This window comes from Branchiostoma lanceolatum, chromosome 8 (assembly GCF_035083965.1).
Source record: "Branchiostoma lanceolatum isolate klBraLanc5 chromosome 8, klBraLanc5.hap2, whole genome shotgun sequence".
NCBI classification, from domain to species: Eukaryota; Metazoa; Chordata; class Leptocardii; order Amphioxiformes; family Branchiostomatidae; genus Branchiostoma; species Branchiostoma lanceolatum.
The window spans coordinates 21,751,107-21,778,239 of NC_089729.1; the positions used below are offsets into that span (position 1 = coordinate 21,751,107).

Genomic DNA, 27,133 nt, shown 5'->3' on the forward strand with positions numbered 1-27,133 from the left:
TTGCAATGTACATTGGTTGATTTATACATTTCACATGCAGTGAAGCACAAAAGGTGACATGAGCTCTCACAGTGCTAGTATAAATATGCTATATTTGATACCAAATAGGTAAAGGACCACTTGGACAGGTAACCTTCATACATGTATTGTACAATCAGGGTCCAAGCAGACCCCAGCACTATTTTGTAATCTTTTCAGTGCTACAAAATTTCTATGTTAGGTTATCTGCCACCCAATAGGTTGTCACTCCACATATAGCATTCTTAGATAACACGTGCAAAAATCTCTAATAGTAACTTTTAGAACAGCATACAAAAAAGCAAAGAAAATGTCAGAGGAACATGCTCTTAAGCAACACCTGTACCAGATTTCAAGTCCTTTGGCTTTGTTATGACGGTACCGGTATGGGAAATACTGTCAGTGTCCATGTGGATCCCGATTGTACATATTAATCAGTCTAGGAGATTGTACATATAAGGGTACAGGCCTGACAAGAAGATAAGTAATAACTGATGTAACACTACTTTTTCAGAAAAACGTAAGAAATGTGATGTATAAAGCCTGTCTTTGTAGCATCCAAGAAAGTTGAAAGTTCCAGAAACCAATCTAGGTTTCTTTTGGTTACATTCTAGTTGACCGCACTTGATCAATCTTCCTCTTTACTCCGTTAAGGTCCATTGTCAGCTCTGTATGTTTCATCTTCAGATTTTCTAGCCTGAACTTCAGACCGTCCCCCTCGTCCCTCCTCTCCTCGTAATCCCGCAGCAGGGGTTCATTTCCCAGTAAGCCTGACTTCTGCCGCAGCCTCATGTTGTCAATACGCAGCGCATCTCTGGCCTGCTTGGTTCTTGACAAAATGTCTCTTTTCTGGAATGGTAGAGTCATTTGAATGAACAGCAGTCAGAAGGCCACCAGTGAGAATTCCACTGTGTAAAGGATAAGGCAAGTGCTGCAAACTGTATTATTGTTCCTTTCCAAAACATTATAATTCTTATGGAAGGTTTGCCCCCTTATTCGTTATGAAGATACATTTGTATAATTATAGTAACCCAATTTTCCAGGTTTTGAAATAACGTGGTACATGTACATGTACTAATAATGGCTGTACCTGCAACTGAACGTTTATTTATTCTGTCATGTTTACCCAGGGTAGCCCTGCTCAGTGATTGACACTGCTTTACAGATCTAGAGGGGCCCTGTGTTACATAAAATAAAGTATGTACATTGATGATACAAACAGAAAATTAACATACAAAAATAATAATAATGATCATAATGAAAACAATCATAATACAAATCATAATACAAATCATAATACAATCTGTTCCTGCTCGTCATTAAGGAGTCAGAGGTCAGGCCAGGTTTTACATTTTGTTTTTTAAGACAGACATGGACGTAGAAGTCTATAGATTGTGGCAGGCGTTCCACATTATAGCACCTCTATATGAGAACTTGCGCTTTCCACATTCAATGCGTGCTAGCGGCAGTTTCAGGGATAGATTCAGACTGCCTGCTGGGATAATTGTGATATTCAGAAGTCCTCTGAAAGCTATTGACAGTAACTCTGGAAGTTTTTAAAATCAACTGCCTTGTACATTGATTGTAGCAGGTGCAAGTTTCTCCTGGACACTAAAGGTTTTCAAGCCTAAGGCAGATAACTCCTCATCCCCAACATGATGTGTATATGGCAAACCTAGAACAAGTCTCGCTGCCTGGTTCTGAAGCTTTTGCAGTTTGTCGGACAAACACTTTCCACAATTGCCCCATATTACATCGCAAGGTCCATTTTACTAATTAGACAACAGCACAAGAGTCCGTTGTGGCAGACTGCAAAACACTACAGCAGCAGCTTACCTTGGCAACATGTTCCTCCACCTCTCGCAGCTTGCCTTTCTGTACATGGTTCTCTGCCTGCACAAACTGCAGCTTTTCCTTCAGGTGTGTCAACACCTGCACTGTGCTTGTGATCTTCTTCCGCAGCTTTAGGAGCTCCTACATACAGCCAGGTACGAAGGGAAGTTGATTTATGTAGGGATTTAAGCAGAGCAGAGCAACATCGACAAAGTTTGACATTGTTAGGGAATGTTTCTACTTTGGTGCACACAGTATCAGGGTCAAGTTTTCACCCCAGTTAACCAAGAAAATTAAATTGGTGTGGCCTTATGATAAAATGTGACCACACTTTTTAGGTATGTGCAGGCCTTTATAATCTATTTTGGTGGTAATTGAGTTTTACAACTGAGCAAATAGTAAAATTTGTGAATGGGAATAAAACCCAATTTATTTTTTTTTCAAAATGGGAGAAACAAAAAAAATGGTGTGGCCTAAAGCAACAACTGACATATGTATGATCATGGGAAATTATGGCACATTTGCCTTGAGACGCATTCACAAGCAGAAGTCGTGGTAGACACTACAAATATATGTATGGTCCTGTTACAAAGTGTAGTAAGTGAGCTCTCAGATAATAGATCTTGTTGTTTAATCTTGGTAGGCAATTTTAATCTTGGTAGACAATTTTACTTTTTACAGAATAAATGGCACCTTTTGATGACTAATGGGGCCCTATTGGCAACTAATGGTTCCAAATAGGGGGCCAATATTGGAAACTACATGTAGTTCGCGTCCATTCGCCACTTGCATTTTTTTTAAACTTTAAAAAATAATTGCCACTGCAGGAGACGTGTTCATTGGAAACCGCATGGAAACAACTTGGCAACTGTGCGAGACAAGTTGGCGACTATCAGTGGCAACAAGTTTCCGCCCTGTGAGATAGGGGCTTTTGTTGTGTTTTTCACAGCAAAGCCACACCATCTTAATTTTACGAATGACGACCGCATGGGCATAGATTTTCCGTCAGCATCAAAGTTCACAAGCAAACTGGGGGCGTAATTGTGAATTGTTATGCCATTGATGTTGGCGAGGGGGATGTTACGTTTGCACTGTTGTACCAGATCTAGAGACTTGCGGCGGCCAGCGAGTATCGCCAAGACAATTTCAAAGACGTCCTATCCAGAGTTGCTCTCATATTTTTTGAGAGACATGGCAGAGGAGTTGAGGGCTTGAGGCGTTGGTATGATCCCATTCTTAGGAGGAATCAAAATGGATTTAGAAAAGGAAGGTGTACTATTTCACAGATTCTGGCAATACATTGTATAATTGAAGAGATGAAGTTGCTTTTCGTTGATTTTCGTAAGGCCTTTGATTCTATTGATGGAGCTGTAATGTTTGATATTCTAGTATGGTATTCGACAATGTTTCATAAAAGCAGTCAGGGCTCTGTATAGAAATACTATAGCCTCAGTTATTACACCTGACTGTGAGACTATTACATTTGAGATAGTTACAGGAGTTTTTCAGGGTGATACAGTAGCACCTTATTTATTCATTATTGTACTTGACTATGTATTAAGACTCTCACTAGACATAAATGAAAACATACGTATTGAAATCAAACTGCGCAGGAGTCAAAGACACCCTGCCCAGTATCTCACTGATTTGGATGTTGCAGCTGATCTTGCTCTAGTTGCTGAATTTATAAAAAATGCAGAAACTCTGCTCCAATCTCTGGAAGAATCTGCATCCCTAGTGGGGCTATGTTGTAATGAATTAACACTCGGCATTTGGGAAAGAGTATGGAAGTTAAACACACACCACTACCATTGGACTAGCCCCCTGCTGTAGTGATTGCACAAAGGGCAAGGGCCCAAGGGCTACTGAAACGGAGATGGGCGTCGACCTATGCAGCTCAATCTATCTAGATAGATAGAGGTCTCCAGAGTACGTCATCCATAAGATTAAGATGGTGTGGCCTAACGAGTTAGGCAATACTATGTCGAAGCAAAACCTGTAATTTACCTCATTCCTCTCTTCAATCTTCTCATTGTAGGTTTGATTTTCAATTTTGAGTTGTTCAAAATCGATGAGGTGCAGCCCCTCTGCCAACTCCTCCTTCTGCTTGAGTTGCATTTCTCTTTTCTTCAGCTGGTTCTTCAGTTTGATGTTCTCCAGTCGCACAGCTGCAACCTCCTGCTCTTTCTTTGTTTCATTGAGCTGGATCTGTTCAATATCCTACAGAGGCAGAAAGTTTCACAACATAAAAATAATGAAGCTCGAACTGTAGGAGAGTAGCAAGCGCTTACAACCAGGCAAATACACTACCATGATACCCTGACTGTCACACCCTGTTTTCTCAACATCACTTCTTCCAAAGCAGAGGATTTAGAGTCACCATTAGATAGCTGCTGCTATTAAAGGGACACAAGGCCAGTACAGCTACAGAATAAGGAATCGGTTATAAGGCAGGTTTTGACTGCAGACTGTCCTTTCAAACTTTATCACCTCGTCAAGGCCTTGCAAATCCCAATTTTGAAGTAGTCAATATAAAGAAAGCAAAAGAAACAAACCAATAAACAAGAGTGACACAAACATTCAGACATCATCAAAGAAAACTTCCTATGAAGAACACCGAAATACAAAGCAGTTGTCTCACTGGACTGTGCCAAATTGCGCTAGGTTTTGTAATTGTAAATTGTACAAGTTTTCCTTTGCAGTCTCACTGATGTGCTATGCATTTACGTATGAAGTCCAGATGAGCCAAACAATATGGCAGCCCTCAGTTTTGATACAAGATAACTTGATTTAGAATACACATGTACATGTAGCAGTGTTACCACTGAATCTAAAACAATTAAAAATTCATCAAAAAGAGATATGCAATGATAAAAGGATGTTCACCATTACGGCCCGTTTGTGCCATTTTGCCAACTGCAATAGTTATTTTTTTCAATTTCAAAAAATTCACAATCTCGGGCAACATATAGCGCTGATTGATGCGGAACGATCTTGCTTGCACCACTTTGTGAATGCATAGCACCATTTGGCACAATCCAGTGAAATACCCACTTTAACAACATGAAAAGGATTAGCTTGTCTGACCTTAGGAGCAACAGGCTTGCCAGACCTGCTGTTGACTGCTGTGAGAGCCACCTCTCTCTTGAAGGCCTGATATCGCTCCCACTCCTCCACAGCCTTCCTCTCCTTGTCCTCACGCCGCTCCAACAGATCCTCGATCTGCTGCTGGTACAGGTCCTGTTCTACTCCCTCCTGATGGTGCAGCTCCTCCAGGTTAGCTGCACAGGCAAGGACAGCAGTCAGGAAGTTCAAAAGCTATCAATATTCCGCTCTATCTCAGATACGGGCAGTTACAGGCAGTGTAGGAAGCTGCTACCTAACATCTGCTTGGAGTCTTTAATTGAAACCATGCATCAGACACCAGCTGGTTCCAAGCAGTTAAACAAATGATGACACATTACCCAATATCTGCTTAGCACAAAATCTCCCAGTGCAAACCCACAAAATGTTACGGAATTAATGGCCTGTTCCACATGCCTGTCAAGATAGGGGCGCTTTATTACATTACCGATAAAAGCTGTTACGGTGCAAGAAAGTAAAAAAGACAACCTGCATCATCTCGCGCATCCTAGCAGACAATATGTCAAGTTACATACCAATGCACCAACGGGATCGTGAGAAGTAGCTCCGAATGTGCGCACAACTCTCTTTACAATACTCCTTCAGGAGGTGACCCTCCCTCCCGGGGTAACAACACTTTGTACTACTGTCTGACGGGGTAATAATCACAGGGTTTGTACAATATACATTATAACGTAACATGACCTATTTACGTGCAGGAGCAATTTACGTCCAGTTTGGGTCATGTCCACATGTCGCGGTGTATTATGCCAAAGCCTGTTCTCATGAGCAACAAAGAACGTCATAAGTATGATCCTTAGCCATCTCTCTCTTTTATACAAAACAATGAAAAAGGTTTATGTCCAGCGATATAACAGAATAAACTCCTGAACCAGTAACAACAAGTTGCACGGAAGCGTCACGCATGACGTATTTCATATGTAATTCAACACCACATACTTTATCATGTGTTTCTAACTTACACGATAGCTATTATCTTTCAAAAGTAGCTGACGTTAACCGTTCTTTGATATTCAGACTATCCATGGTGATTCGAGGTTTGAAATTCTTGCCAGTTAGGAAGGTTTGATACAACCTAGCGACCCCCGCTCAGATGATACATTTTTGTACGGCACAACATCATGGCCATGCGTTTATCACGTGAATGCCACGTGCTGCTGATGTCGGGGAAATTCACAACACAAACATTGTTTTCTTCCATCGCGTCAGGCAAGCGGAGGGACAAACATAGTGACTTGACTGTCATCTGTCTGTAGACTACTTTCGACAGTTACTGTGCATTTTTTTTCTGGTCTATGTTCTTCAAGCATAGCGCTGAGGGGGAAAAGACTGAAGTGGACGATAATGGGTAAGCCTAGGACAATTCTACATCATATACCCCAGTATAAATAGCCTGGAATCCATCCTATTTAGCTTCTGTCCGCTACCCTAGCTCCGCTGTGCTACCCAAGCTCCGCTGCCGGCCAGCGGAGCTTGGGTAGCGCAGCGGAGCTAGGGTAGCGGACGGAAGCTAAATAAGTATAAATACATGCTCGCACGGCGTTAAACAGGCGGAGAAAAACTTACAGACCATGCATTTTTCTTGTTAGAATAGCTGATATTCCTGCCCATGGGTTTAACATTTGGCTCTGTCCGCGCGGTTTTAAGATAAATAACGTTTTTAATAAATCGGACGTTAATTGGTTATGTTACGTTAGCACCAAGTCATAAGTGCTGCATTTCAATTTGTGTTGACCCCATTATGTCACAACTTCCTCAAAACTGTAACTTTTGCCCTTATTATGTTGCACTAAGTTTTGGTTTCTCTATCAGGTCCATACATTTTTATTACAAAGTTTTTAAGTTACTCAACAGAAAATACATACATATGAATACAGGGAAAGACATAAAATTCTATTAAACCAAATCAATCCCCTATGATGTCTTCAGAAATAAATGTCGGACACCTTGAGTGTATTGAGACTTAATTGTTCATACATACACATGTACTTGAGGTATCTCTGCTCCTGGTCTGTGACATTTTTGTCTGTGTCTTGTCTGCTCTCATCAGTCTGGTCAGGACGACAGTAAAAAAAGTTATTTAGCTGAACTGGGCTCAGGCTGCATTTGTAATAGCTATGAGGGTTTCAGGTCCAGTATTGCATAAGAACTGGCTTAATCGTATAATCTACTCAGTACACTGGACATCAGTAATCTGACGAACACTGCAGTCATGTCTGTAGTGATGATATCAGATTAGAAAATGGTAACCAGCTAAAACTGTATACATGTGGTGTCTAATTCTCAAGATCAATCTACATGTGTATGAGGAAACACGTGAATAGACACTGACCTTTTTCTTCCTGAAGTACTCAGCTAGTTTGTGCTGCAGCTGTGCATTCTGCTGGTGTAACCGCTCTCTCACAGCCAAGGAAGCCTGCCCACAAAACAGGTTAACTTTGGGTCTCAGAATACTATGAATGAATATTGGACTAAGAATTACATTCAATTTTTTTATTCTTACATTACATGTAGACCTTACCTTTACCTTTACCTAGTCCCATCCTCATGCCTGAGGGTCGGGAACTATGGCATGTAGACCACACCAATTTAATTCCTTGGTTAACAGATTTTTTGGTAGACTTTTAGCATGACATGTGAGGACATCATTAAAACAGAAGGCTGGGATGAAAACTGACACCTGACCCTGTTCACTCCCTGATACTGTGCACCAAAGTACAAGCTTTCCTCTGAGATTCTGTTTTCATGTTGATTTTCCAATCTAGCATTTTTTTTGAAAATTCTGTTAACCAAGAAATTAAATTGGTGTGGCCTTAAGTTAATGAATAAAGATATCAAAGAATAATAAGGGAATCTAGGGACAGTCACAAAATGAGTTTGGTGTCTCAAACATGTACAAAGGCATATATAGTGTGAGAAGTGGTAATGTAACAATTAAACCCATCACATACCACGAAAATCAATTGGCCCGTCTGTGAGTTCGTAATGAAAGTTTTTGCAGTAATACGTCGTAATGATCGACTAATGTTCGCAGGTCACTGAGCAAATTATAACTTACATGCTTAGGGTAGATTTTAAGGCAAAAAAATATGTGACCCTCTATTCTCAAATCGGACGACCTTCTGGAGATCAACAGAAACGTCCGAAGCTTGTCAACTGTGTGACAGGGACTTAATAACTCATTCATTGGATGCATGACCACCATGAGACTGTAAAATCATTGATCACAATACCGTATTGTCTTTAATAAAGTACACACTTTTTTAAACATTTCAAAATTCAAAAGGCATGACAAGTCATTGCCAAAGTCAGGGTGCGTACTTAATTTGAGGTTTTTACCAGGACAAATTGGAAGAGGACCTCAGACCCTTGCTCTATCAAGCCAGGAACCCAGCTGTGGTGCAACAATGCATGGCTCAATGCCTGCCAATTTGAGAAGTTTGCAACTTGTCATAGGCAATTCTCAAGATTGCAGGGATGATGCCAGCGGGGTAAACAAGAGAGTCTTCCATGAATCTAAGTAATGACATTATGTAGAAGTTCTTGATTAAACAAAATTACCTGGAGAAAAGAGAAGCAACACCATAGATTCGAATTAATCCTGTTCAAAATGTGTTCAAGATCAGTGGAGAAGGGGTGCATACTTTATTTGAGGTTTATGGCTTTACGTTTCAGTTCTGAAAATTTGCTGGCAACTAGCCCCGAATCAGGGGTGTGTACTTTAATCAAGAAAATATGGTAAGTATACAATGTTTAGGGCTGCCAGATCTGGGATTTTGTGTGCATTTGGGTAAAATTGCCTGCAGGAATCAAGATGATATAAAATGGTCAAATGGTATAGTATAATAATCATAATTTTTTTTTGTTTTCTATGTGATTGTTCCACTTGATATGCCTGCTTGTTGGATGTGAAAGTTCTGGGCTGGACTGACCTATTTCAGCTCCCCTCCCCTTCCTGTGGCTGTATCTAGTGGCCTTGTTTTGTCAGTGGTGATGAGTAGACTTTACCCACCTGGTATTTTTCCACCAGCTCATCTCTGTCAAACTCTGGTTCCAGTTCCTCCTCCTCATCTTCCTCATCTTCCTCCTCCATCTCTCTATCCTCCATCTCTCTATCCTCCATCTCTCCCTCAAACACAGGGGAGGCTGCACATGGATTACAACCAATGTTGAATATAATACTAATTAATTTCAGTATAACTGCAATTTGAACAATTGATGATGATGGTTATAACTACTAATATGACACTAGCCTGTGTTTACACAAGCTCTCATGCGGAGGTTAACGACCGAGGGGGCTGGTGGTAACAGGACCGGCCAGCCGCTAGAAGCGCGATTTGTCAGGCTGCTTATGACACCAAATTAAAAAGAAACTAGAAGGGCAACATTTGCACTAGCAAATGCAACATGTATCACCCATTTCCCTCCCCATGCATGCAAAATGCGACTGTTCTAATGCAAAAAAATGGAGCATTCCAAAATATCATTTAACTATTATAAAGTAAAACCATGCAATGACCATTGTAAAAATCAACGCGATCCAGGCTAACGTTTGTTGTAAGTCTGCAATGTTGGTATTTGAATAAAGAATTGAATTGAAGACCAATCAGAAATGAATCTCTCCCAATTTGAAACCCTATGCATGGATGGGCTTTTCAAGGCACCCATGTTCATTCTCCCTCCCAATGCAAAAATTAACTCCCAAAATCATCCCATGGCAAAACAATCTGCCTAAAACTGAACTATTGAAAAGTCATATTCCAGGCCCAAAACGGAGTTTGTGTCCCCCTATGAAAGAATGGATTATAGGAACTACCAGTTCAACAAAACACCTCAGTGTGCACTCGTTCAAACCTTACTGCAGTTAAACGCCATGCAAAGCTACCATCGTTTTGGCTCAGGGACGACCGAGATGAATCGATTTGAAGATTTGACAGGAGGAGAAGAAAACAGAAACATGAGAGAAAACAATATGTACCGCCCATATCTATAGTATGGGCGATACATAATGAAAGGCCCTTCCTCATTGGGTGTCCAAACTGACCAATCAGGTCTTCGTTAATACTAAACATCGCGGGCATATTGGCTGCCGGTGCATGCCGCTTCCCGATAGCATATTATGGTATAATAAACGCCGTGGCGTGCGCGACACTGGAAAATAATAATATTGAAGTAGTGTACGCAAAAAATGATAATGGAGTCATCTGGGTAAATATCCAATGCACAACCACACCAAATTTCAGGTTCTTTGGTTTAAATATTAACTTAAAGGCACTTGAGGCCTAGATGTACGTTTTTGGTCAGAAAAACCTCAATAAAATCATTTTAAAGACATTTATCGAAAAAATGAATAATTCGTCTGGAGGTATGCACTTACTCTACCTGCATACAAAATTTCAGCTTATTTGACTCAGGGACGACCGAGATTAATCAATTTGAAGATTTGACAGGAGGAGGAGGAGGAGAAAGAAACATTACAAAGTATATGTACCACCCATACCTTTAGTATGGGCGATACATATAGAATACAACACGGGGTATTCCGTATCACCCTCGGTCCCAGCCCGACCGCGGGTAGGATTGCCCGTAGGCCGGAGGGTGATCCGACCCGCGGGAGGGCTGGGACCGAGGGTGATGCGGAATACAACGTCGTGTTGTATTTTATTTATGTCATACCTTGGTCATAACCACCCGAGAAAACACACATTTCAATGCGGAATGCGCCAGAAGTTGAGGGAGTTTTGTGTCCTCGAACAAGAAACTGTAACAACATTCATTCTATCCTCCGAACCCGGTATTCGAATTTCCAACGGCAGCGCAACCGCCGCGCTCAAAATGCATTCGAAATATTCTATGGAAGCCTGTGTGATAACACTCCCGAACCCTATGTGATCCGGATAGTTATCACACGGTCCGGAACACCCGTATCAGGCCCAGGTATGACATAAATAATGATTATGTTCAACAAGAAAAGTCTGAAATCTCAGAACTCTATGAAATATTTGGAGATGTATTGTGTGGTCGTACAACTGTTCTATTCTCCTACGCCTCTTACCATCTTTGAGAGTGATCAGAGATTGGTACATCCAAGATGGCAACACAATATTTGTTTGGCAAATATACTTTACTATCATGGCAAGTGACTGATAGGAAACAAAATGACAATCCAAGACTTTGCCTGGTCAGATGACAGACTACCTGACACTAGTGGTGTGGATCTAAACCCGAGTTTAGGTTTAGGTTCGGACTCGAGTCCAGAGGTTTAGGTTCAGGTCCGGACTTGAAAGTCCGGACCTGAACAATAATTTTGGAATATTTTTTTCGTGTTACATGTAAAATTGCATATTGGCAGATATTTTACATGTAATTTGAAAACTATATATACGGAATTATATACAGTCAGTAATTAACACAAAAGTTCAGTTATAAACACAAAAACAGCAATGTTTTAATATTTTTCTAGTGCAAATTTCACGATTTAAGGAAGGTTTAAGATGGTTTAAAACAAAAAGGAGTGTATGAGTGAGAGAATTTTTTTCAAGTCCGGACTTGTTTCCAGACGTTTAGGTTTTTTTGGACTTGAACCTAAACGTTTTACAAGTCCGGAACCGGTCCGGCCGAACCGATCCGCACCACTACCTGACACTGTTGTAATTACCTGGCTTCTCAGGTGTGCCTGGCTCCAGTGGTACAGGTGTCTCCACTACCTTCTGTTGGTCCACAGGACTCCCTTCTCTGGATAACTTCTCACTAACCAGCACGGGGGGCTCTTCAGCCTCACCTTCCACAAAGGTATCACTCTGGGAACATCCATGGCAGGACATTGCATTTATGACAAAGTCCACAACGGGTGCCAAAGTATTCATACGAATTTTACGGAAATACGAGTTTTACGGAATACATAGGATCCATCACTAAGAAACATACAAATTTTACGGAATTCATACGATCCATTATGCTGAATGCATACAATCCTTACTATTTCATGGTCACATGACATGACCACCAAATTCAAGATGGTGGACTCGGGATAACCAGTTCTTCGTACGATATCTTGGCGTTTAAGAGCTTAATAATGGCGAATCCCATCCGGCTAAACTCTAAAAATCTCAAGCTGCAAATTAAGACTGATGTAGGCTTAGACCAACTAGGATTCGGTGCTAGCGTGATGGCCAACAAATTAGTAAGGATCGTATGTATTCCGCATAATGGATCGTATGTATTATGTAAAACTCGTATGTTTCGGCATAATGGATCGTATGTATTACGTAAAACTCGTTTGAATTCCGTAAAATTTGTATGAATTCTTTGGCACCCCTGCACAAGAATGGAAAATATCAGGAAACTGAAAACACTGCAAACTCCCAACAACCTGTGATGTACAGAATTAGAAATGTACTGACCTGAGGTATGGGTGACTGGGCTTTCTTTTCGCCATCCTGCAAAAGTAAGAAACTCAGATATTATGGACTGTACTATGTAGCAGAGGGTTGGCACCGAGGCCTAGTGCCCAGAGGGTCTGGGCAAAAAGAATTTCCATGGCCCTCTTCTTCTGCTCCAAAAATGTTCCCATGAAAATTTTCTCCTCACTGGGCACCAGCTACCTCTGATAGATATTGTACAGAACCTTATATTCTGACTTATAAATGGAAGACTTAGTACATGGGAGGAAAAAAAGTCTCAAACAAAATTTAAACAAGAGTTCCGCGACCTCATATCTCCATGAACTATTCTGTTTATGCAAATGACTTACACATTTACATAATATATGCTTGGTCATGAACACCTTTAACCAACTTACACATGTCGCAATATTGACAGACCTATCATCTACCATTTAGATGAATTGTGGCGATTTTGCATAAATTATGCAAACTATGTATTTATTTGCATAATTGTTATCTCTTGATGTTCTACTTACCATAAACTACATATGTTACATGTATTGAAGTCATATTATGGCAAACACTGCAAATATAGATTTTACTCATTAATTATGCAAATTAGGTCCCAATTAGCATAATTTGCACTTCATTAAGTACATCTCAGTCTAAACTACCTGCATACTTAATATCATGGAAAACCGTTGTTCCTTTGTTCAGTTATTCTTAGAAGATTTTCACAATAGCGCCCCTGCAGTTCCAGAGCAAGTTGCAAGGGGGCCCAAACCTACACCACTTTTTTGTTACATCACAAGCTATCAGCCACCCGAAAATCAAGACCATAGCACGTCCAGGTCAAAAGATACAAAAACGGAAGTTCTGCTGCAGTACCAAGGTCACATACCAGGGGGCCCAAAATCCACCTTGAACTTCGGCTTCACAACACCTGCCCACATACAAAATATCATCGTAATCCATCAAGAGGTTCTTGAGTTATGCTGACTACAGTAGTGCGGAAACACAAACATACACACACACAGACAGACATACCCAAAACTATATCTCCATTTTTCATGGAGATAAACAGCCTCTAGGGGGCTCAAACCTTCACCACTTACTATCCTACTTGCCTAAATATCTACTAGTATCTACCACTCAAGAAACATGACCATATAGCATGTCCAGAAGACGAGATGTCAAAACTGGAAGTTCTACTGCAGTACCAAAGAAAGCAGTCAGAAGTCTCTAACGTTATATCAAACTCGACCATCGATTTCCTGACCCCTACCCTAATACCAAAAATAATGAAGATCCATTCATTTTCTCAAATTACATGCATGCTGTTCACAAATACACACAGACACACACACAAACAAACGACACTGAAAACCTTCTTTGGGAAGGTAACAACATGATATTGCAATATCGACTTGTTGTAGGAGGAAGCCTAGATTAATCAGATCATGGACCAAAAGGCTTAATATGGTCAGAATGGGACAGCCTATGACGGTCTAGGAAATCTAAAGGAGTAAGGGACTGTTTGATATCTTGCGCGGGGAGAGACAGTCATCAGAGGGTAAACGGTTGATTACAAATCATTTCCATAGCCCTCCCTCTAGGCCAGAAAATTTTTCCTAGACCCTTTCCCTCTAGCGACCAGCCCTCCCCGACCCCCGCACAATATTATACAGTCTGTCACTTTGTACATGTACTGTCTGCTTGTCTATTTATAAGTACATTACCTCCTCAGCCTTTCCTTCTTCAGATGACTTCACAGCAGCAGCAGTTTCACTGTCATCCTGCTGTGTTTCACCTGTTCCCTCAGCAGAGGCTGAAGTGGGTAAGGGGAGCAAAATGTAATCATATTATTGGTCATATAATGATTGGCAGCTTAAGTCATATACCTCTAAACCACAAAACCCCAACAAACATTACTGAATACATGACCCTCTTAGGCCCAGTTCATGATTCAAACAATAAAAGCAAAACGGTTCAAACAGAATATTCCGAATCGAAACGGTTTACATTATGCGTCCACGATGCAAACTTGAACCCGCGCTGAAAACGGTATACATCGAATTTGCATATTATGCAAAGTCTGTTGTGATCCCGCACCACCTCAAATTTGCAGCTGTAACAAGATTTTACTATTCAAAATATTCTATTGACAGCTAAAACTTTCACTTTTCTGCACACCAGCCAAGAGTTGTACGACCTTCGATCAGCACTGAACTTCTGTACTGTTGAAGCCGCGTTCCTTCAGAGTTCAGACCCTTGGCAATTTCTGCGTACACCTCCTGGTTCTGATATACACCTACAAGTTTCCTCTGAGCCTCCTGATCCCCCCAAATAGAAATCAGGGCTCTCTTTTCCTCATTATACCAGTTGTTAGAACTGGGGGCCATAGCAAGGTGTTACGATTAAAAAAAGCGGCCGAAAATCCCGGATTGACAGCTAAAAACTTTCACTCTTTTCCGCGCTAAAGCCCAAGTGACACCGCGAACTATGACCTCAAGTACCTGGATGTGCGACGAATGTGAACCGGTTCCGTAACGCTTTTGCGTTCATGATGACAATTCCGCGAAACCATTTTATTCTGAACCGTTGTAGACTACCTCGTGAGGAGGTTCAGAATAAAACGGAAGGAAACCTTTACGGAGTGTTCATGTTCATAAATAAAATGGTTTCTTTTGCTGAAACAGTTCGAACCGTTTTAGTTTATCAATCATGAACGGAGCCTTGGAGGAGGTAATAAGTGAGTTACCTTCAGGAGGCTGGGCCTCTCCATCTGTCTGCCCAGCTGTGGGCTCCACTGCCTCCTGTCCTGTACCTTCCCCGGCCTCACCAGCTGCTACATCTGCCTCAGGTGCTGAAGTCTCAGCTTCAGGTGCCATAGTCTCAGTCCTAACTTCAGGTGCTGCAGTCTCTGTCCCAGGTTCAGGTGCAGTAGTCTCTGTCCCAGCCTCATCTCCACCACCAGCTGTTCCATCTGTTGCCACCTCCCCTTCTGTAGCAGGTGCTTCTTCTGTTACAGCTGGAGCATCTTCACCTGGAGGTGTCTCTTCAGCAGAAGGTTCTACATAGACGGGACATAATAAGGACATTATGAAGAACCTTGGGTGCCCTTGGGAAAAGGCACTTAACACGACTTTCCTCACTTCACTCAGGTGTAAATGAGTACCTAGCTCATCTAGGGTTAGGGACGTCCCTCGGATAGGACGTTAAATGGAGGTCCCGTGTTTGGGGAGAGCCACACCCCGCGTACGTAAAAGAACCCACCATACCTTTCGAAAAAGAGTAGGGGCATGCCCCGTGTGCGATGGTCCAAAACCTACAGTCAGCCGCACATGGGTTCGCCCTTATTAGTAATAACCTCTTGCTAGTTGGGTAACCCTGGCAACATGCCAAACCAATAAATAAATAAATAAATAAACCTTGGGTGATATGGAATACCCCATGTTGTATTCTATATTCATTCCCTTCAAAAATTTGCTTTATGGTTAATCCCAAAATACATAAAATTCTAGACCTTAGTCCTCACCATTAGCAGGCTGTGTCGGTGCATCTGCTGCTGCCGTGTCTTCTGTAGCTGCTGGAGTGTCGGCTTCAGCTGTCTCCTCTGTGTTTACAGCTTCCTACAGCACCCAGGAAACAATCTTAGCAATAATCTCTTACCTATAGGCTATACAGCTCTGTATGTAAAGTTATAGTGTACATTGGGAATTGTAGAAACACACTCAAGACAGACATACAGACAAGCCAAAAGTCATACTTAACTCCAGATCCCTAAGCAAAAGGAGTTTGGAGCATGCAATTAATGTTGTTAATGTCCTTAGCTTAATCATTTCACAAGCAGATGTCGGTCTGACTATTTATACTGGATTACACGTAAAGGAGGTTGTAATCTACAAAATACACTATGTATTGATGAGTTAGGGTTACCTTAATTACATTAACAATATAGTCCCCAGTTATTCACCAATCATACTGGTAACTTGACAATTGCTGTAACGACTCGGGATGCCTAAACACAATCCGAACTCATCCGAAACCATCCGAGTCTAGTAATATGCAGGAAATATGTGGAAATGACCTTACGTGACGCCCTGGATACATTGTCTATACAATCATGAACACAAACCACGCAGGAAGTCTTAAGTATTCAACCGTTTTTTCCGCGCTCGTTCCAATATGAGACGGCCGATTTCTGCCCGACATATAACTGGATAGTGATTGTTGGGTGCGCATGGAAAGTTCATTATAGTACCTTTCTTTGAATTCGACAGACGACAGCACGATAAGATATCCACAGCAACCACCGTCTTATTGTGCTGTGGTCTGTCCAACTAAAAAAATGGTATGTAGAACTTTCCATTAGGTCAAGACAATTCAGGCATTTAAATTCTGTCAACATGTTCTTTTAGCTGTAGCCTTCACCGTCACACGACTGTCAACAACTAGCAGCGGCGACTGTTGGAGGGCTAAAAATATGTAACGGTTAACGTTATAAGACTATTAAGTAAGCAAAAGAAGCCTTCCAACAGTCGCCGCGGCTAGTCAACAACCAGTTTCTATCCTTACCCGAAGACCGTCTATGAAACGTGGTGAGATCATAATTTTATAAAGTACACGGACGATAGAGCACTGTTACGTTGTACTGAAAATTGTTCTGTTGTCTCTTACCTCCTGTTTCGCTTCGTCCGCCATGTTGGTTTACAGACTCGTTGCCATGGTGCATGACCCCATAGCCTGCTGATTATTCGCCACAGTCGACGGATAGAAATTTTACTTTTATCCTGTCATACCGAACGTAGTATTCAGCTTGAATAAGAAAATTTGTCAATCGATGATATTAAAAAAAAGATTTTTCTCGTTTTGCACTTTCATCTTGCATGTCTGGGTGATGACGTCTGATGACGTGTATTTTGGCGGTCTGTGCGAACCCAGTTTGGCGCCATTAGGATCAGCTGACGGAGTTCTCAGGTTTTCTCTGCAAATTTCTGTCTTCTCTGGCGAGAGTTGGTTGACTGTATGTGCTATATTGGTGCATGTTGGCCAAACTGTAGTTTACAAACGGCCGATAGTTCAGGTTTTATAAGATGATGCTCGGAGCTGCAGCTATGCTGGAGAGTGGCCAAGATGTTTGCAGTGTGGACTTGGTGACTAAACCGAGTATAAGTAAGGGACAGATCCAGGTATTGTAAACTCTTACACTTACAGGTAACACTTGCTGAGTGGGGAGGGGGTGGTGTTTTGGGGAGGGGTGCCTAGCTGGTATGGAGTGATGTGATAAGGGCTGGGGAGGGGACAGGGCTGGAAAGGTATCACAGGACGGGGGATAATGGTAGGGTGAGTGCAGGACTGGGGAGGGGGGCATTGATTTACCTGAGTGCTGGTTTTAGTTTTTGCACATGTAAATAATTTGCAGCCAGGGTAATTATTATAGTCTTTGTTGTTGTGGTTATCCTTGCGACCCAAACTAGAATCCCACTGGTTCGAAAGATCCCCCTCCCCCCTCACATACAGAATGTCGGACGTTTCGGCCCATGGACAGTTCCCCCTGCTATGTTTTAATGTCTTTATGTGTAATCATTTCACATAGATTTTCGATCTGTACATTGCTAAGTAACAGTCATACACATAATAATTACCTGGGCCGAACCGTCCTGGACCTGGGGCCGAACCGTCCTGGACCTGGGGCCGAACCGTCCTGGACCTGGGGCCGAATCGTCCTCGGCCTGGGGCCGAACCCTCCTGGCCTTGGGGCCGAAACGTCGGGGCCGAATTGTCCATGGGCCGAAATGTCCCACATACAGACTCAGATCAAGACTAGAGTTAAGTATTTGTGTTACATATACTTCAGGTTTGCTATGTTAGTTTAGCGATTACGGGATCTTTTTATAAATATGAATTTTCTTTTTATTTGAGTTGAATGTGTGCCGATATCTTACAAACAGACAGAGAGAACGCTACTAGTAGCGACCCCAAAAAACACCCCTCCCAATGAAATGGTACATATGGCTACCCTGCGACGTCACAAATTCAAGATGGCGGGCACCACACATGACAACGGATCTAACAAAGGATTTGCTACGCAAACCTGTAACTAGAGGTAACAGTTAACATTACCTGAAAAGAATGATCGATGCATCCAAAATTTTGACAACAAAGAAAATGTATTTCATTGCATTTAATGTTAATAGTATTCAACAAAAACTCATGCATTCTTCAAATGAAATACTGCCTGAAACAGTTGTCAACACTTAGTCCCCGTTTCTTACATTGAAATTCTAGAAAAATTCAGGACATACCAATTTTCAGAGGGTTGAATTTTCAAAAGTTTCCAGGGTCCCCCGGACCATGCAAGAAAACTCTCACCTTTGGCGCTCACATGTTCCCAAACCTGCAAAAGAACCCGCCCCCAAAGCAGATGTGCAGCCGTCTGATGACGATTAGGCCATGTTGATTTGATTGTATGGATGACATCCATGTGCGCAATTTTCACCCGCATCGGATTTTTAGCGAATGCCCACAAATGCCCACTCCGGCGATTTCCGCGCTGTGTGTTTTTAGTCTTTTTTTCAACCTTGTTGACCATGTAAATTTCATAATGAAGGCAACTTTTTTTTTTCCAAACTTTTTTTCTTTTTCGCACGCTCGCATCAGTTTTTGGGTTCCTAGAGGATGTCATCCATAACATCAAATCAACATGGCCTTATGGTATAAAGTTCCATACGTGACCTCCACAAGGAGATATTAACTACCTGATCTTTACATTGTCATTAATCACATTTGTTACCAATTCAGATACCTGAATCTAGCGCTGTATGAATAAAAATGCGTGTCAATTGCCTACTGTCCCAAATTTACCTTTATGACCCCCCAATGCAGACCCACATCCAGTCGGCTTGTGCACTGGACTTCTAGCGTTGAATGTTTTTCAGCACTGGAAGCCCACTTCATCACATGCCAGACACAGAACTTGTATAAATGTGCATGGCGGCCTGCGTTCTGTGCTTTGTCAGCCGTCAGATACTCCCCCTCCTGTTGTTAGAGGAAAAGTAACTGGCCCATCATGACTGCAGCACAGCCTAGGTTGGGTTGGGTATTTCAAGACATTCTATGGGTGATATTGAGATGGGTCTGATCATCTCTGATGTTCTCTCAGGAAAAGAAGGGATGACTGAATAACTATGCTTACTGGCTTTGCGGTTTGTATGGTAACGGCACTGAACCTTAATCCGACGCAACCTTAATCCGACACTTTTCAGTACTCCCCTGTAAACACCTAGCGCTATGCAAAATCTCTTGATTGGTTCTAAAATACAGTAGGCAACATAATACATGTAGATATGCAATGGTACTGAAGACTCAGAAGAGAACATGTTGTAGTGACAAGGTCAGGAAAATTTGACATGTTTTAATCACATAGGGCGTGTCATGGGAGGGAGAGCAGCCATACCATTTTTAGGACAATGGTTGATGACAAGTTCAAGGCAGTTGACAATGTGACATGTTGTGTCAGTTTTACTTCAGCGTAACTGGCTGTTGGTTGACGGAGAGTTTGACAAACAGCTTTAATCGTATAGAGCAAATATAAGGATAAACCACGGGACTTCGTCATCAGTGACGCTATTTTCAGGCCTTGTTTTCTGGCCACAGCTCAATAATCGGAATACTTATACATATGCAGTGATGACTGGGGAAGCGCTACATATAATGCACCCAACAGTTACTGAAATACTTACTTCCGCTTGTTGACTTATGATTCCGCGCTGCATTTGCTCAAAAGTGTTGGATTAAGGTTCAGTGCAGTTACCTACAATCCACTCACTGCACTCCAATAAACATCAAGTGTATTGTGTTCTTGTTACATTTACATAGATTATTTTATTAACATACTCTTTCCATTCCATATAGGTTATATTTGGACCAATGTTCTCTGGAAAGACGTAAGTTTTAGTAGTAGTAGTATCCATTATTTGATTATCCTGCTGCTGGGGTCCCTGACACGGAAGGGCAGCAGCCGGCTAGCCTTCACACCGCGCTTCAAAGCGGCTCTGTCCAGGGGGTCCACAGTTTTGATCATGTATATTAATTGAAAAGTTATTTAACTTAACCTTTGATGAAACTGTGCTACAATGGTTTCTTAAGATAGGAATGCAACATTTGGTGACTGGGGTTATAATACTAGTATAGCAATTTCATATGTCAAGTACATACCATACTAAGAAAAGGGTTGGGGTTTTGTTCGCGTGAAGAATTTTCGCGTTCGCGTGGAAAATTTTCGCGTGGAAAATTTGAAATGGAGAATTCATCTATAGGTTCAAAATATCAAAGTAATTTTATCATCAAAATTTTTCTCCCTTGGGAATAGACTTGAGTCCCTTGGGAATAGCACACACCAAACCACACCACACCCTGCCCACACCCATGCAGGGAAAAAGTTTGCCTGTAATTTTGATCATTTGCTCGTTAAAATACGCTAATTAGTTGATCAGAAAGGAATTGAAGTTTTACAAGTCTAAAGTTTCACACCCAAAAAATTTCAAAGGATTTTTGAAATTTAAAAAATACACAAAAACAAGTTGATTCCCAAGGGACTCAAGTCTATTCCCAAGGGAGAAAAATTTTGATGATAAAATTACTTTGATATTTGGAACCTATAAATAAATTCTCCATTTCAAATTTTCCACGCGAAAATTTTCCACGCGTACGCGAACATTCTTCACGCGAAAAAAACCCGTTCCCCTAAGAAAACCAGCAGTCAGTCATGTGTGAAAATAGCTTCACATGAAGAATTTGGAATGAAACAAAAGTTGTCTTTAGATTCTGACAGTTGCTTCAGGTACACAGTCATCAGTGGTGATGTTTGACTTGCAGGACTGAGCTTGTTCGGAGGATTCAGCGATATAAGTTAGCCAGACAGAGTTGTGTCCTGATAAAATATGCCCGAGATGACCGGTACAACAAAGATGGCATAGCCACTCATGACAGGTGAGATTGAGAGTTAGTTAAGTCACTATGTCCCGCTGCTTGCTTGACGCGATTGACAAAACAATGTTGTGCCGTGAATTTCACCGACATGAGCGGCACATGGCGTTCACGTGATAAATGCATGGCCATGATATTATGCCTTGCAAAACTGTACCATCGGAGCGGGGGTCGTTAGGTTGTATCAAACCTTCCTAAAACTGGCAAGTGTTTCAAACCTCGAATCACCATGAATAGTAGTACAGATCCTTCTTTCCTCTGGGATTGCCTGGTACCGTCCTGTTTCAATACTAAGTGGAAGTATTCCCGCTCAGAACTGGGCACAGAAGGATCTCTGACTTTTTCGAAGTCAGATATAATTCAAGAGGTCCACACCAACTGCAATGTGCTTTAGACACTTTGCCTCATTAAAAGACAACATGCTTTACCTAATTATCCATGTGCAATGTTTGTTTGATACAGGCATGTGACTGCAGCTGTGGCTACCACCAAATTGTACGATATCAAGGCTGACATGTTGCCTTGCCAGGTGATTGGAATCGATGAAGGCCAGTTTGTGAGTAAAAACAGCATTTTTTAAAGCCACAACATTACAAACATTTAATCCGAAAAAATTAGCTCTTTTCCAACACAAAGATTGGACTCAACGAATTTTCAACCAGTCCTCTAATTTTCTTCATTACAATTTGAAATTTAAACATGTTTTCAGCTTTCTTCTTCCCAGCTTCTGTATGTTGCTGATGACAGAAGTTTGGAAGATTTTACCATATTTATAGGACTCTAGAGTTTTGTAGAAATGTGAAAAGCAGTTGTAAAAGTGAATCATATTTTCTATGCAGAATAGTTCCAATGCATTTACTAGTACTCTTTTTACTTTTTCTATCTCGAATGTACTTTTGAAATATGGTCTTGTCACTCCTGATTAGAAATTTTGTATCATTCCTACTGTAATCAGCGATCTCACCAGAAATATAGAGCAGGATGTCAGGGTGGAAAGCACTGCACAAGTATTGCATTTTGCCTTTTCCTGACACAAAGTCATTTCCTGCCACTTCAGCTTTGCATCTTGTCTACAAAGTACAGTTAGTGAAATCTTGAGTTTTAAGCAAAATTACAGACATTGAAAGAAATATGTAAACTTTGAAAATCAAGAGGATGGAGCTGGGATTAGAGCAGGATGGAGGAGTGCCACTGGTCCATTCTTTAGGGAGATCCCTGTGTAATATACAGTTCAAAAGATACATGTTAGATAACCTGGACACTTATAAAGGCCGTTCTGCTTTAAAAATCATATACATCATGTATTTTTTTAAGTTGTACATATAACGTTACAGTTTTATCTATCTATGTTGAAGTTCCCAGATGTTGTTCCTTTCTGTGATGAAATGGCAAACCAAGGCAAGACTGTTATTGTGGCTGCTCTGGATGGCACTTTCCAAAAAAAGGTAATGTTACCTGTTACCTCCATTGTAACGGTTTGTATGTACATGTACCTCCTGCTTGGCTCTTCCCTGAATGGTGTAATCATCAACTCTCTTTAGGCGAATGCACAATGCTAAAATGTAGCTTACAGCATTGTCATCTTTGACTTTGAATAAACTGAAATCGTAGCAAAGACAATCAAAGGAAATTGAAGGTTTCTTTTATCTAATTCAGTAGTGATACTATTGATGTCATGGAACATTGCCTGGCATGGAGGTAAAAAAGGCAAATTCCCCCAAACATTTATTTTCATTTTTTTTAAACAGGCCTTTATTTAAAAAGAATTAGTTTTATTGGCCATTCTTAGACAAAAATGTATATTTTGGACTCCTGTGCCCTGGTACTAGTATTTCAACCAAATTACCTGAAATTCGGTATGCGGGTGCTTTTAACATGTGCCCTCAGAACTTGGATTACATTTCTGGTATACATCACTTCAAAATGACTCATTTTGGGGACTTTTGGGCCTATTTTCAGACCAGAAACGGGCCAAAGGTGCTAACCCCGTTGCACGTTTGATCTAAGGTTTGGCACATGTCATCTGCCGTTGGCCATCAAACATGTGTTCCATTCGGGTTACCTGAGGTCACGTTGCAGGAACATGCAAGCAAAATGTCCATCGTTGCATCAACCTTGGTTGCATGCGGAGGGAGTGAAATATCCTGTATTTCCTCGGGAGCAGATGTCGGCCCATCTAGTTTAACATTTTTTTTACAGCTGCTAGGGTGGAATGAGGTGTGATAGAGACTGTATCAATTAAAACAGTTTTTCAATTTTAGTAATAAGGGTTCTGTATGTGTTGCTGTTTATAACAGGGTTTTGGTGACATCTTGAACCTTGTCCCACTGGCTGAGAGTGTGATTAAACTGCAGGCAGTGTGCATGAGCTGCTACAACCATGCATCGTATACGAAAAGACTGGGACAGGAAACAGAGGTGGGACAGAACCTGAGGATTGTTTTGTTTTTATAACAAATCAAGTTTCAATGATTTTTCCTGAAAAAAATGAGATTGTACATGAAAACCTCAAGAGTAATAATTGCCTCATTGGTATCTGCTATTTATTCATATTGTAGAGACTGATCATTTTCCCTACACCAACATTTCTACCTGTCTCACACTGCCAATAGTCACTTCTACACCGACACATCCACTGTGTTCTTCTACATTTATTACCATTGTTTATTCACTTATAAAGATTTTGTAAGGAGAGTAAAAAAAAAATAATGACAACAAGGATGTAGTATGTATAAACTTACTTCCTTTTCTATGTTTTTATCATGTTCAGCAGCAGTGATGTATACACATGTCACATACACATCTGCACCAAATATACACCCTTCTCCTGCTAATCGCACCATCAAAAAAATCATTCCTCAGACTCCAGGTTTTTGTCCGAAGGTATTCTAATCATGACTCCAGTGAACATGGTGACCTATTTTGGGCCCAGCACAGCGGCTCGTGAAAAAGCATACTTCTAAAAAGCCAAGAAAATGAATATTGTAATATCTTGAAAATACATGTAATCATGATGATTAAACAAGTTGTTTGCTTCTCAAAAGTATGTTTCACAAAGTTTCTGAGCCGGTTGCTACGTCAACTGTGACATGAATGCTTCAAGTTCAACAGCCCAATGGCAGTACTTTTCTGTAATGTCCCTGGCTGTTCCACCCATCACCTTAGCCGTCCTGTTGATAAGGCTGGCTATCCTATGGCACTGTGATTGGTCGTCCCCATTAATGACAGAAAGAAATACGTTTTCCCCATCACAGTTGAGTGATGATTGATAGGCGTTAATGTACATGTCTTTATTCATCCCCTCACAAAGTAAACAAACACAAAGTAATCGTCTTCAGTATCCCAGCATGTAGCATAGTGTCATACCATAAGTATGTCAGTCATCCCGACAAAGCTGATAGAGACTTCAACTAGTCAGCATTTTCTCTATGTTGGGAACAACTTCATTTGTTAATCTCCAAGTTTCATGTGAGCCTGTTGACATGTTTGATATTAACCATGAATAATTTCATCAGGTTGGTGATTGACTGAATAGCAAGGTTCTTTTATTCACCACCAAGTATTTACAAGAGCCAACGTTTCGATGACTGTCATCTTCATCAGGGTAATACTGACTGGTTCACAGTGCACTGAAGCTAGGTAACAACGTACTGCTAACAATACATTTGGGACTGCATTGTTAGCAGTAAACACCTAGCTTCAGTGCACTGTGAACCAGTCAGTATTGCCCTGATGAAGTTGACAGACAGTCATCGAAAGGTCCGCTCTTGTAAATACTTGGTTGTGAATAAAAGAACCTTGCTATTCATGTTTGATATTAGTTTTAATGCAGGAACAATTATTCTTGTCCACCTGCTGCAGGTAGAAGTGATTGGCGGTTGTGAAAAGTACATGGCAGTTTGTCGAGACTGCCACCAGCTGTCCCCCAGTAAGATACTTCATAAAGAATTTGTGGCCACAGAAACACCTGGAGCCAAGGACAGACAGACTGGTAACAGTATGTGTCGGCAGCTCTTCCACACATAAGTCATCGGAGATCTGATAAATCTCTGCAGAGTTCTTTATCAGAGTTATTAAATCTCACTGGACTGTGCCAACTTGCACTAGGGAATTGGCACAACTTGGCCAGTATTCCCTTGTAGTCACACTGACCTGTGACGCTTGGGTATGTAACGTCTACAAACAAAATTGCTGTGCCCAGAATGTCACATTCTCAGTTTTGGCCCCAGATCAGATACACCAGTGTACGGCAGTGCCTTCCACTGAGATGTGCCACCCTGGCTAAATTAGACAGAAAAAAATAGTGATGCCACTTAATTCAAAACCAACGTACTTGTACAAATAATGCCACACCAATTTACTTTGTTGCTTCTCGGAATAGCCTGTCCTGTTTTTTCCCATTTTTAAAAAATAAAATAAAAAATTGGGTCGTTATTCCCATTCAGAAAAATTTTTACTCGCAATTTTACTATCTGTTCAGTTGTAAAACTGGATAGCCACCAAAATAGATTATAAAGGCCATCACATTGGTCACATTGATCATAAGTTATAATTCATTTCATTTATTAAAACTATTTCTCCATATCAATCCATATATTACATGGCAAAAGGTAATTTAGTTACTGAAATTATTGTACTAGATCAAAGAAAGGGGTGCATTGCATAAAATAGCTGAAACTGTTTTTTTCCCTGTCGCTCAGATTTTTTTCTGAAAAAAATCAGAGAAACAACAAATTAAATTGGTGTGGCCTAAGATTAATCAAAAAGAGACTTTCAGTGATTGCGGTATTTTGGCCCATTTGTGCCATGTTGCCAATTGCGAATTCAAAATTTCAGGCAACAAAGTAGCGTCAGTTTCCTTTGTAATTCAACAATAGGAAATCGATCGGGCAATAGTTTAAAACATGTTAAAGATTACATCATACAATATTTGCCATATGAGGTGCTTACATACACAATGTGTAGGTCTATCTTCAGTCTGTGTTATGGTAGACCTGCAGACTTTGTGATTGCTTCAGGCCATCAAAATTGTAAGAATTTCCTATGGTCGTTCAACATCATACCTAATTGTAAATACATTATGTGAATGCAGGTTTATCTTTGGTCTTGATATATTTTCCTGGATAAGACATCTGTTTGCTAATTTTATTTTACTCTTTGCAAGCTAATTGTAATGAATACTGGACTGGTACAGTAGTATGATCGCACATTAAAGAAGAGGAGAAGTGTCAAAAACTTGCTATTCAACCTTTTACTGTAACTAATATGAGACCAACAGACACATGGAAAAAAAATTCCATTTTAATGACTCAGACTGATACATTATGTAGAATGTGTGAATATAAGTAGGCTTTGCGGTGATGTTGTGTCTGCTCTCTCTAGAATAAAACATGAATGTTATTTGCTATGCAATTATAGAATAAAATGTCTTTTTTTACACGACTGCCCTGCTTTTTATTGTAGTCATCACTTTTTGCATTGACAATTTCTTGAAATAGTTGAAGATGGAAATAGATATTTCCTTTTGGTAGTTCTCCCAGCAGAAAGATTTGCTGGTACAGAAACAAAAGATGAACCTACATGTAGTAGGGGACATACTTATGTTTCTGTCAGACTTCTGAAATGAACCAAAACGTGACAATTTATTGATGAAGTTTATTAGTTATTCATCCAATGAGATTGAGAGCGCCGCCTGGTTCAGGTGACCACGAGAGAGCAACTTTCGTGCCAGAGGTGTCGAAACGAACAGAAAAGAGGTCCGAA

At 40.9% G+C, this 27,133-nt stretch overlaps 2 protein-coding genes across 7 annotated transcripts; one reads left to right on the plus strand and one right to left on the minus strand.

Annotated features, from left to right (window-relative positions):
- Positions 1 to 17,188, minus strand: LOC136440552 (cilia- and flagella-associated protein 184-like). 3 transcript variants are annotated; one of them, XM_066436613.1, is made up of 14 exons: positions 17,061 to 17,130; positions 16,645 to 16,715; positions 15,919 to 16,012; positions 15,142 to 15,453; positions 14,120 to 14,208; positions 12,399 to 12,434; positions 11,654 to 11,795; positions 9,008 to 9,141; positions 7,328 to 7,411; positions 6,977 to 7,046; positions 4,939 to 5,132; positions 3,859 to 4,071; positions 1,855 to 1,992; positions 1 to 867 (listed from the first exon to the last, which is right to left on the minus strand). In XM_066436613.1, the coding sequence occupies exons 1-14, from the start codon at positions 17,113 to 17,115 to the stop codon at positions 622 to 624; spliced, it is 1,878 nt and encodes a 625-aa protein (XP_066292710.1). In that variant the 5' UTR covers positions 17,116 to 17,130; the 3' UTR covers positions 1 to 621. The 3 variants fall into 3 exon arrangements, with proteins under 3 accessions (XP_066292710.1, XP_066292712.1, XP_066292711.1); XM_066436615.1 differs by lacking the exon at positions 16,645 to 16,715 and having other exon boundaries at positions 17,061 to 17,188; XM_066436614.1 differs by lacking the exons at positions 16,645 to 16,715; positions 17,061 to 17,130 and adding an exon at positions 16,959 to 17,006.
- On the plus strand, positions 5,168 to 26,812 carry LOC136440555 (thymidine kinase, cytosolic-like). 4 transcript variants are annotated; one of them, XM_066436620.1, is made up of 7 exons: positions 5,168 to 6,343; positions 20,298 to 20,329; positions 21,261 to 21,374; positions 21,834 to 21,927; positions 22,727 to 22,816; positions 23,669 to 23,788; positions 25,232 to 26,812. In XM_066436620.1, the coding sequence occupies exons 2-7, from the start codon at positions 20,313 to 20,315 to the stop codon at positions 25,394 to 25,396; spliced, it is 600 nt and encodes a 199-aa protein (XP_066292717.1). In that variant the 5' UTR covers positions 5,168 to 6,343; positions 20,298 to 20,312; the 3' UTR covers positions 25,397 to 26,812. The 4 variants fall into 4 exon arrangements, with proteins under 4 accessions (XP_066292717.1, XP_066292716.1, XP_066292720.1 ...); XM_066436619.1 differs by lacking the exon at positions 5,168 to 6,343 and adding an exon at positions 17,269 to 17,572; XM_066436622.1 differs by lacking the exon at positions 5,168 to 6,343 and adding an exon at positions 18,171 to 18,489.
- Positions 26,813 to 27,133: the final 321 nt, after the last annotated feature.